General features: G+C 39.6%; 1 protein-coding gene across 2 annotated transcripts in view; it reads right to left on the bottom strand.

Annotated features, from left to right (window-relative positions):
- The window catches only part of LOC143292549 (palmitoyltransferase ZDHHC6-like), a 27,047-nt gene extending 14,772 nt beyond the window's left edge, over positions 1–12,275 (bottom strand). The window contains exons 1-6 of one of the 2 annotated variants that reach the window (XM_076602949.1): positions 12,190–12,275; positions 10,829–11,092; positions 9,905–9,996; positions 8,889–9,045; positions 6,301–6,432; positions 4,786–4,839 (exon numbers count right to left, since the gene is read on the bottom strand). In XM_076602949.1, the coding sequence (XP_076459064.1) occupies positions 4,786–4,839; positions 6,301–6,432; positions 8,889–9,045; positions 9,905–9,996; positions 10,829–11,074 (681 nt within the window). In that variant the 5' untranslated portion in view covers positions 11,075–11,092; positions 12,190–12,275. Of the gene's footprint in view, positions 1–4,785; positions 4,840–6,300; positions 6,433–8,888; positions 9,046–9,904; positions 9,997–10,828; positions 11,093–11,961 lie in introns of both variants that reach the window. The other variant, XM_076602950.1, reaches the window with a different exon arrangement.
- Between the last annotated feature and the right edge of the window lie 507 nt (positions 12,276–12,782).

Raw genomic sequence — 12,782 nt, forward strand, 5'->3', positions numbered from 1 at the left:
CAGTGTGTGGATATATGCTGTCTCTCTGGCTGTGCCCTTCTTTCTATAGTTCTTCTCATCTGTATGTGACAGGTGAGTGCCACGCCCCCATCAGCTTTTTCGCTGAGAAAATATATCAAATATCTGCTGATTTTTCTGATTTCATGTTAAAAAGACAAATGGATAAGAATTTGAAAATGTATATTTGCTCCTGTTTGCTGTTTTTCCATAGAAACAATGAAAGTATGATGATGTACAATGTTGAAAGCCAGACTGGTTCTTTAAATCCTGATCCAGTGGACTGTAATCCAGAGATAAGAGGATCAATACTTTTACATGTGCTGACCCAGCCTGTCAGTAACCAGCTCTGAAAGTTTCATTTTCTGACTTGTGTTTTGTATTTTTGCACTTTTTTTTCCTCATAACTCTTACCAGGGATGTCTGTGTGGTTATAAGAAAGTATAGCGAGAGGTGGACAGTACAAGGTCTTCAGAGAAGAAGCCCCCCTCAGGTCAAGTGTTTCTGCCCTTAACTCCTTACACTCTAAGGGGGCCGGGCAGCACCCTGGTCACGACTCCTGGGTGCCCTTGTATTGCTACCCTTTCTTTTTCCTGGTCCTCAGCAGGTTCAAACCTGTGCCTCCAGAGTGGTCACCACTTCAGGACTGAGTCACCTTTCTGGCAGACATTTTAACCACTGAGCTATCATAAGCCTAGTTTGAATAGGGAAATCTAATCCTTATGAAGTTTGCTTTCATTCCTCCTCCACAAGCTGGAACTTTTTTCTGCTGCATCTGCCATTGCCTTGTGGTAATGAAAGGGGGAAACAAAACCATGGCTTTCTCAAGTGATTTAATAAGCGCTAATCAGAACACGCATATCTATCATTCTCCTTCGTCTCTTTTACAAGCAATTAATCCCAGATTGCTGGAAAACAACATATGTAGAACAGACACTAGGTAGCATGGAGAATATAGAAGGCAAATAACTCATGACACTGACTCAGAGCAACTCAAGCCACAGTGTATGTGACCACTGGCCAATGAAACCGATCAACTCAAGAGTTCAACCTTGACCTCACATTTAATGTATTTTGTGATTGGTCACAAGTTATATCGCATGGATCTGCAGTGGGCACTGTGGGTTTCTGGCTAATTGATTAACATTAATTACTCTGATTTAAAGAGCTTGGGTCCAGAAGAGCACATAAGCTTAACCCTTTCAATCCAGGGGAGTTCAAATCCTCAGCAGGCTTCCATGCCATATCGCTTTGATGTGGGGAAAAAAAGCAGAAAATATCATGTTTGTCCTCCAAATTATGTGTGGACAAATCCAGAAATACTGTATAAGTTAGTTTCCTTTCTCTGCTGTTCATGCACATGCAGAAATGTGAAAACCATTTTAATGAGATAAATTTGACTTCATAGCAATGCTTGGGTGTAGGGCTCAGTGAGTTCATGGGAGGCTGATCCATGCATCACTTTTGATGGGGGTGGACCAAACTTGCACGATGTGGACATCACTTGGCCATTTGACATTTATATATCGGACGTAAAATACCATTTGCCTCCTTGTGAAACCACTTCAGCCAGCAAATGGAGGCAATGACATACCAACTGATTCACACCAGTTACGGCAGCATTTTAACACACTAACTCTCACCTTGTCAATTATCTAAATTCATACCAGTTATGGCAGCTTTTTAATTGATGAACAACAACCTTGTCAATTATCTAAATTCACACCAGTTATGACAGCTTTTTGATTGACGAACAACAACCTTGTCAATTATCTAAATTCACACCAGTTATGACAGCTTTTTAATTGATGAACAACAACCTTGTCAATTATCTAAATTCATACCAGTTATGACAGCTTTTTAATTGATGAACAACAACCTTGTCAATTATCTGAATTCATACCAGTTATGACAGCTTTTTAATTGATGAACAACAACCTTGTCAATTATCTGAATTCATACCAGTTATGACAGCTTTTTGACTGACGAACAAAAACCTTGTCAATTATCTAAATTCACACCAGTTATGACAGCTTTTTAATTGATGAACAACAACCTTGTCAATTATCTGAATTCATACCAGTTATGACAGCTTTTTGATTGATGAACAACAACCTTGTCAATTATCTAAATTCACACCAGTTATGACAGCTTTTTAATTGATGAACAACAACCTTGTCAATTATCTGAATTCATACCAGTTATGACAGCTTTTTGATTGATGAACAACAACCTTGTCAATTATCTGAATTCATACCAGTTATGACAGCTTTTTAATGCACTAACTCTCACATTGTCAATTATCTGAGTTCACACCAGTAATGTCAGCTTTTTAATGGAGAACAACAACCTTGTCAATTATCTAAATTCACACTAGTGATGACAGCTTTGTAATGGACTGTTAGCTTGTCAATTACCTGTATTGACACCAGTAATGACAGCTTTTTTAATGGACTAACTGTTACCTGAACTAACTTTCACCTTGTCAATTATCTGTATTCACACCAATTATGACAGCTTTTTAACCCCTTCACTGCTAGTACGTTTTGCTATGGCGTATGCTGAGAAAATTTTCAGAAAAACAAGAAAAACACGCCAATGATTTTAATTTGCTTATATTTCAAAAAGTACTGAAGATAAGTGCATAAAAGTATATATCAAATGAAAGGAAAATGAACCAAGATTTTGTTTTTGATACTCACATGTTCAAATAATGAGTCAATCTAACAGAAAAATTCCATAAAATGCATTAATAAAAAAAAATTGGGACTGTCATTCCACCATGTAGGTGCTACAATATCACCCAGGTTATCAATCTGTCTTTCTTGTGACTGTTGTGATCAACCACACACACTGTCAAGGCTGAGCAACAGTGTCCAGGTGCATAAGACTCCAACACAGTCCACACAAAGAATGAAAAGGGTGTACTCACCCAGGATCTATCGCCAGTAAAAACCCAGTGTGTGGTACTTGCAGAAACAGTCTTCAAGACACAGTGCTGGTTTGCTGGGGCAGTCTGGGCAGTAGAACCCCACATCCTTTCTTTGTCCTTTCTTCCAGCAGACTTTGCACCTCCTTTGTGGCCAGGCCTTCTGTGGGGTAGGTGGGATGAAGTGTCGTCCACACAAGACAAACAGCGTGGTCATCTTTAGCAGTGTCTTGGTCACCAAAAATCATGGCACTAATTACATCCTTCTGAAGTCCAGGAGTGTACTGTTGTTGCCTGCTTTTTTGTAGAGGATGTGTGCATTCAGCATGGCAATTTGTAGAAAATGCACACACAGCTATTTGTACCACTTCAGGGTTTTCCTTGTGACATTGTAGGGATGCAGTTGTTGGTCATGATGGTCCATGGCACCCATGTTTTTGTTGTAATCCAGAATTGCTGGAGGCTTGTTTACTGCCCTTTGGTCTTGCTGCTGCTGGTCTTCAGCTGTAGGTTTGTGGCAAGTTGTCAACTCCAGATGATCCAGGATGAACATCATGATCATCACCATGCTGCATACCTGAAACACATTGCATAAAAGACTAAGTTTGTTGGGTTTTGGGTTTGGTTTTTGGTTTTTACATATAAAAAGATCATGAAATGGTACCATTTTATTTCTGATTGTTTTCAGAAGCATTGTTTTCAGAAGCTGAAATACAAACACACACATACCTACCCCACCCCCCACCCCAAACCCCCAAAACACACACACACTGAAACTGGTTCATGGTATGCCACACCCCCTTCATTCTCTCTTTCTCATACAAAACAAAATGACAACACACACACACACACACACACACACTTCTACAAGTGTTGCATTTACAAAGTAATTTAGGCATACAGTTCTGTATATCATTCTCTGATTTCAGTTTTATAAACATCATCTCCCCCCCCCCCCCACCTCTCTCTCTCTCTCTCACTCACACACACACCACACACACACAACAACAACAACAATAACAACAACAACAAACCAATACACACTCAGGAACGAACACACAGAAAGCTGCAGGCGAGCGACACACGCTGTCATCAACAATGAGCCAGCCAGCAAGCCACGCCCCCCTGGGCTGTGATGGTCACAGTACCCACGTGACTGACTGACTCTCACTCACATTCACTGATCAGTGACTGACGAAGCCACTTACCACAGCTAACACATTCAAAACACACACAATGCAGTCATATTCATTGTTACAACAAACAGAAAGCAAACAATAAACTGACAAACCTCGAAAACACCCACCTGCATCTTGAATCAGCTGAGCTTGTCTGTCTTCAGTTTCGTCAATAACTCCACCTCCCACCCCCCTGCACTGTCAAAATCAGCGTCTTCGGCATCAACTTCACGCAGTTCTGTCTCATTCAGTCCACAATCTTCATCTCTACTGTTTGCATCACGAAAGAATTCTTTCAATACAAGTGCAAGTGTTGGGGTTTGTCTGCGTTCAGCCATGGCTTTGCAAACACAACTTGAGCTTCGTACAAACTTGCAAAACTTTCGCCATAAATATGACAATCCAATGAATAATTTTAGCTTATGGAACTCAGGAGATAAAGAGCTATCAGGGGAGCTAATTTAATGGTTAGCAGACTGTATTTTCTGTAATGCGGGACTCGAAACATAGAACGTTGTAACATGACGTACGGCGCACGTCAATACAGCATTGCTGATCGACATTTCATGACGTACGCCGTACGTCAACAGCGCAGTCAAGAGGTTAATGGATTAACACTTACCTTGTCAGTTATCAGCATTCACACCTGTCATGAAAGTTTTTCAATGCACCAAGTCTTACCTTGTCAATTATCCAGCCCTCAATGCCAGTTTGGTTTTTTAAAATAATCTTCATCTGAAAAAAAACCACACAAACATACAACATAGATAACATCCGTTCACTAATTTTGAATTGAAAACCTATATCAAAAGAGACAACTGCAAAAAACCCTAAAAATCAAACAAACAGCTTTGCTTGCTGGTTTGTCTTCTGATTTAACCTTACTTCACCTATCTTGCACTGTTGTGGGTGCCTGGTTCACTGCCGATCTCCTAAAAATGCCAGCAACATTCTTTTGCTTCTTTACAATTTTTTGTGCCCTTCCCAGAAGTATCATCATTGTTCTAAGTATGTGTGGAAAGAACTTTTTTTTTTTCCTATTTTACACCAAATGTGGTACTGGCTGACAAGGTATTTTCTGAGAAACTGAATAGGTTAAAGTATACCATGGACACACATACATCCTTACACAGACAGGGACAGACACACTGTCATCCAAAACACAGGGTGATTACATAGACTTGTGTGCAAACACACATATGAACCTAAAAAATAAAAGAGAAAGAGAGAAAAGAAAAAAGGTGGCTACATAATATGGTGAAGCGTTGAAATATACACATCAAAAAATCTATTATAACAGACCAAAAACAAAACAAATAATCAAGGTTGTTTTTTATGATCAGAGGGCTGTATGTAGGATGTAGGTACTCACACGAAGCTAACAGAAACGAAGAAGAAGAAAGGATTCTGACCAACTTCATTTTCAGGATCAGACCAGTCTGACTGGAGAAGGCTGTGTATGTGTAAGATGAGGAAGGGCAGGTTTGTATGATAGTCTGTTGAGGCATCTGTTTTCCGGCATCTGTTTTCCGAACTATCTGGGACAGAATTTGATCATAGTGGAGATTGTCTTGCCCAAGCTACATATCCACTATTTCAACCAAGTGGGCTTTAGGACAGTTGGCACTGGGATGGTCCCAAAAGGCCACATGACCCCCACGGCTGCAGCACAAAGAGCCAGCGCAATATTGTCTCCTAGTTTTGAGAGTCATAGTCCTTCAGAAAAGATTAAGCTGTAAATGAATTGCCACTGCAGTGGATTAACCACTGATCATACAGCTCTCCCTTTGCTGCTGGCTAAACTGTAAGCTTTTGTCAATCTGTGCTATTGTGCAATCAACAATCATTCACCTGAAGACTATTCACCAGCCCCATCCACATGTGATATGCGACTTATGTTCAAACGTGTGTGTGTGTGTGTGTGTGTGTGTGTGTGTGTGCATGTGCATGTGAGTGAGTGTATGTGTGTGTGTGTGTGTGTGTGTGTGTGTGTGTGTGTGTGTGTGTGTGTGTGTGAGTGTGCATGTGTGAGTGTGCACAAGTTCTTATACTGATATGCACATGTATGTATCCAAAATTCCATTTTATCTGTGCTTGTACCTTTTTATGTGCTATCCCCCCAAATATTCCTTGTGACCCCCGTACACTTGGTAATAAAGACATTTTCCATTCTATTCTGTTCTAAGCTGTACATGCCTGCATGTAGAAGAGCACGCTGATGGCGATGAGAGCCCCAATGGACAGTCCCACACTGAACATGATCACCAGCATCACAGGCCTCTCCAGGTACACCAGACCTTCCTCCTGACCGCTGCGCACATAGTGATCCTGCAACATGCACACATTCGCACACACACATACAAGCATGCAAAACACAAAGACAAGAACTTACGCTACACATCTACCGTAAAAATCTGGTTATCGAGCGCATCGTTATATGAGCCGCATCCTCTAAATAAAAAAAAAAAGGGGGGAAATCTATTCACACATAAGTTGCAATGGTTTATAAGCAGCAAATATTACACACAAAAACCAAAACAACCCAAGAGCAAAATCATCTCGAAATTAGCCACAGAAAGTGAGAAACTTGACAATGGCCAGTTCAATCACCTTCAGTTTGAAAGCTGCATCATAAGCATTGTGTTCTGTTCTCGGCATGATGGAAGTTGTCTGAGCAAGGGCGATCAACTGAATATTTTGTGTGCATGAAGGCCATGTGTAAAGTTGGAGGGGAAACGAACATTTAACACCTGCACACTTTTACAGAGGGTTTTGAATTCACAAAGAGTCAAAACGAAACCTATTGTGAATTTAAAAATAGACTGGATACTGATGGCAACACTTGATTTGACCTGAAAGTGTCATCAGGAAAACTGACAACATCAGAAAAATCCACAAACAAGTCTTGTTGTTATTTTAGCCGTAGGTGTCATAGTTGAGGGAAAAAGTTGCGGCTAATAGTCTAAATTTTACTATGATATCACTCAAAGTGAAAAGATATCAAACTGAAGGAAGAAAAAAATAAATAATGTAGATGTGTGCACAGTCACTGTGTTCATTATGTTGGTGTAATCAACAGCTAATGCCTATAATGATAATAATGAATCATTTTTACACAGCAGATAATCTTGCATTACGCAACTCAATATACTGTACACGCTCCAACGCACAATTCATACACATCACCACACACTCAAACAGAAATCCACATACACACACAATCTGTAACAGATAAGAGAATACTTGGCAGATCGTCACACACAATCTGTGACAGATAAGAGAATACTTGGCAAATTGTCTTTCGAAATGATTTAAATTTCACTGATTTTCAGTGCTACAAAGATTGGTTGGTATGGAGTTTCAATTTTGGGGACAAAGAAACCAAAACCACATCCCCAAACTATATTCATTTTATGTTTTGGAAGTTTTAACTCACTGAGCCCTGCGCCTGAGCACTGCTCTGGTGTCAAAATGTCTCATTAAAAATGTTCACATTCCTACAAATTCATAGTCGGCAAAGAAAGGGAACTTAATTCTGCAGTATTTCTTGATGCATCCACACATAATTGGTGGAAAAACAGTATATTTTCTGTGTGTGATTTTTTCTGCATCAATATGGCATGGAAGCTTGCCAAGGCTGTAAACAGTGTAAACTCCTCTTGGTTGAATGGGTTAAAAACTTTTCCCTGGAAGAACGAAGAGTATGAGAAGAGTGCTGCATGGAAAGTGAAACAGACAGATACTGTGGAAGTGACCCATCAAAATAGTGACAGGTAAAAACTAAAACTTTTGTGTTCATGCTGAAATTTCACAGGGAACCAGTGCGGCTCTTTAAAATAAAAAGCAATGATACATGATGTAACTTTCTTTTTAGCAGAGCAAGTCTAATAATAATAATAATAATGGATACTTATATAGCACACTATCCAGAAATCTGCTCTAGGTGCTTTACAAAAACGCTTTGTTAACATAAAACATTACATCTATGTTACATACACACACCAAAATATGACTACACACACACACACACACACACAAACACACACGCACACACACTGCATACACACATTTCAACAATACATGTGTATCTAACAGCTACCCTAACACATATGCACACATAGACAGGCACAAACTTACATAAACGCACGCACACACAATACACAGTCATATACATGCATGTAGTTATGTACACATACATATGTATACATACATAGTCAAGCACAGCTAACGCAAAGGAAGTGGACCTGCCACAATTGAACTTACTGCAGAGCTTTGAACCCTTTGCACACTGGAGAGCTGTTCTGCCAGAAGAAATTACACTAGCATATCAGTGACTTAAAAAAAAAAAAAGAGAGAGTAGAATTCAGTAAAACTTCAAATCCTGCTGCAGCTTTTGAGTTGCAAAGTGTTTCTTGAAAATATTTTTAGAAGGAAATCAGACCTGTAGAATTTACTGTGTTTGTCAAAGAAGAACCAAATTATTGATAGTCCATCTTTTTGTTTTGTGTTTTTGAGCATTTTTGTGTTGTTTCTGAAGCATGTTCTCTCAAGATGTGATTGAACAAGGATTTGTTTGTCCATCAGATGACTGACTGGTTGCTGGCTGGTTGGTTCATCAGTTTGTCTCAGGTCTTCAGCTTTTTCATTCTGCTGTTGATCTGTTTTTTTTGTTTTTTGTTTTTTTTTGTTTTTTTTTGTTGTTTTTTGTGTGTTCTTTCCTCTTATTCTACATTGCATACAAAATGTTTCCCATTATCCAAATTGTAAGACTAAAAACCACTCACAAAATAGACAGACTTGTAGATGGAAGGCAGAAGTACACACAGAGCCAAGATACAGCCACAGACGGCAAAGAAAAGGAACAGGCAAAAATTGGCCTGGTTCAGGTGACCACAGCACGTGTTGATCCATGGGCAATGGTGGTCCATCTTCATCACACACCTGTCACACAATATACACATTTAGTTCTGTTATGAACATTCTGTCTTAAGTATACATCTGATATACGATACATACATTCAGTTCTGATATTAACATCCCATTTTAATCACCCAACTGTCTCACAATATACACATTTAGTTCTGTTATGAACATTCTGTCTTAAGTATACATCTGATATACGATACATACATTCAGTTCTGATATTAATATCCCATTTTAATCACCCAACTGTCACACAATATACACATTTAGTTCTGTTATGAAAATTCTGTCTTCAGTTCACATCCATCATACAACACAAACATTTAGTTCTGTTCTAAACATCCCATCTTAACCCACACGATTGACACACCTGATAAATATCTGAATTTTGTTATGAAATTTCTTTCTTCATCACATATCTGTCACAAAATACACATATTTGGTTCTGTTGTGAATATTCCATCTGAATCATAAAACAGCCACACAAAAATACACTTCATTCTGTGATGGAAATTCCATCTTCAGCACACAATTGTCACACAATACACACGTTATCCTGCTGGGTCATCTCACAGAATTGTCTAACAGATTCATCCACATTGTGTGTCAAAGCCTCTGTAAATGGTTTTCCTGTCCAATATATATGAGCAGAACCAAAAGATCAAATATGCATGTTAAAGTTCATGTTATCTGTGTCACTATTTGGCGGTTTATGGAAACACAAACATACCCAGCATGCAAAACCCTGGAAATGGAGTATGGCTGCCTACATCACAGGGCTAAAAATGGTCATGAATATACATAAAAGTCCACATGCAGATATGAGTGAATTGGGAATGGCATCCCACAAATGCAAAAGAAAAGAAAATCATCTGACCTCTCACATTTTCTGCAGTGGTGAGATCTGGGAGCCTTGTAGCCTTGGCAGCAATCACAAAACTGCATGGATTTGATGTGTTCTGCATTCTCCTGGAAAAAAAAGTGTTAAAACACAATCAACCTTAGTAAGTGTCTTAAGCAAACATGGATTCCGTTTTTATCCCCCTTTCCTTTCATATGAGAACATCAAACACACAAACACCACACACACATATATGTACACACACACACACACACACACACATACGCACACACACACACACACACACAAAATCATTTGCATCAAAAGGTCCACTCTTGCTTACATTAACACTGACTGACATAGTATATACTCTAATACACACAGTTCATTATAATTGATACACACAATATCTAAAAAGATAATGGAATACACAGAGTATTTACCATGGAAACTGGACGCAAGCCTATTACAATTACACATATCACACCCATATATCTATATCAATATCTCTCTCTCTCTCTCTCTCTATATATATATAGAGAGAGAGAGAGAGAGAGAGTGAGAGAGAGAGAGAGAGAGAGATACATTGATATATACAGAAATATATAAGCATACACACTCACAATGACACAAACAATAAAAGAAAAATTTATACGATTCAACCAGAACACAACTTACCAGCTTCAACCTGAAAGGAACAAAGCCATAACACACACACACACACACACACACACACACACACACACACACATACACACACATACACACAAAGACACACTGACACAAATAACAAAAGAAAATATTATACGATTCAACCATGACCAAACTGACCAGCTTCTACCTGAAAGGAACAAAGCCACAACATAAACACAAACACAATCACACACACACACACACACACACACACTGACACAAATAACAAAAGAAAAATCATACGACATGAACCATAACCAAACTTACTGGCTTCCATCCAAAAGGAACAAAGCCGGGTCCTTTAAACACAGCCATGAAGAAGTTGCCCAGGATCATCACCATACAGCCCAGGAACATGATCAGGTTGAGGAAGGCGGCGAGGCTGTCAAAGGGAGGCCACAGCATGATCAGGCACTTGATGGTCACATAGCTGATGGTCAGTGTCGTGCTGATTGCCATCACAGGGCCCCAGTGAACCACCTGACGCCATGTGCCGACCACCTCGTAACCCATGAACCACGACAGCGAGAGCTGAGAGACAAAAAACAGTCACACCTGACACAATGTGTCAACTACTTCATAACCCAGCAACCATGGTTGTGAGATTTGAAAGGCAAAAAACAACAAAAAACCAGTTGATGGACTGGATTTCAAATGCATTCTGTAGTCATAGGTAATCAAATATATATGCATGCACTCGAAGCCAGACTAAGTGTGTTGGGTTATGCTGCTGCCAGGCATCTGCCCACATGTGGTGTAGATTTGTCTAAATGCATTGACATCTCCTTGAGAAACCTGAACTGAAACTGGCTTTCAATGGCCTTGGTGTTGTGGCCTGTTTTCAGGTGAGAGGCTTGTTTGTTGTTTGTTGTTTCCTGTAGATATGCTTAATCAAAACAAGTAAAACTGACCACTGTTCAGTGATCCGACCCCAAGCAGCAACGAAGATCCTTGAGATGACTTAACATTGATAGCTGCTGGTATTGGGATGCAACATGGCAATCCGGTCTATGGGAGAATGGAGATGAATGATTTGGGGAATATACCACTGTCTTGGCATGGAACATTAAGCACAAAAAAGAGGATTTTTTCCCCAGTAACTGTAATACATCCTACACACACACACGCACACCGATCGACTGATAAGTGCCATATTTGGCCTGTCAAAGATAATCTGTCTTCAAAGTTCAGTACATCATTACAACATGTAAGCCATTTTCCCTAAGATGGCGCATCTATTAAATTTATTGAAACTGGGGAACTTTATACAGAATTATAATCATCTGTCCAAACGTAAAAATAAAACTGCATTTTCAAAATTATTTTCATGTATGAAAAAAAACCCATAAAAAAACGATACACACTGCCAAAGGAACTGAGCAGTTGATAATCATACAAACCTTAATATCGAAGAAAGAAAGAAACTAATATGATAATGGGAAGTGATGGGGGCATGGGTGTGGGGCGGACTTGACTGCTCGCTCTTTGCTCGGTTGTCGGTCACTCATTATTAAAATTAGTATCCATTGGACTTGGTTTTGTTTATATTAAATCCAAGACATAAAACCACACACACTACGCACTGTCAAACTACCCAGTCAACTGAAACATCAAGAACGTTTACACACCGCAACCCGAACTGTTCCTTTGTCTCGAGCTGTGTGCACAGTGCACCTGCAAAGCTCTTAAACTTTGCGCAGCGTCCTTAACGCTGTGAGAGTAACGCCCCGTGGTTATCAAAACGGAAGTTTACGACACCCTATGCCCCCTTCTAACCCACCCCCTGTAAAAATGTGTTTGTATTAATATGATTATTTAGTATGTGCGTTACTATCTAATAACATCGGCAGGTTGCCGGCAGCTTGGTCCCAACCGTTGCTCGTCAATAAATCAAGAGGAAGTACCCAGTTCCTTAATTACTAAGTCACTGCAGTCAAAGATTGCACATCACGATCGATGTCGTCAAGTGTTCGATGTCGTCAAGTGTTACATCTCCCTTTCTTTTAAAAGAAATTGTTTTTACAAGTCTTAAAATAAAGTGTTTTCACTGGTCGGCCACATCTCGTTTTGAAGGTGTTGGTGCATGAAGCCGTCGCATCTTCTGGTAGTGAAGAGTTGGTTTCGCTTTCATCTTGATCCTCATCTGGCTCTGCCGGGATCTGGTTCTGTATATAAGTAGTGGTTCATAAGTTGTATAACACGAATGTTCGGGATGAATCAC

The sequence above is a fragment of the Babylonia areolata genome, chromosome 18 (assembly GCF_041734735.1).
Source record: "Babylonia areolata isolate BAREFJ2019XMU chromosome 18, ASM4173473v1, whole genome shotgun sequence".
Taxonomy (NCBI): domain Eukaryota; kingdom Metazoa; phylum Mollusca; class Gastropoda; order Neogastropoda; family Buccinidae; genus Babylonia; species Babylonia areolata.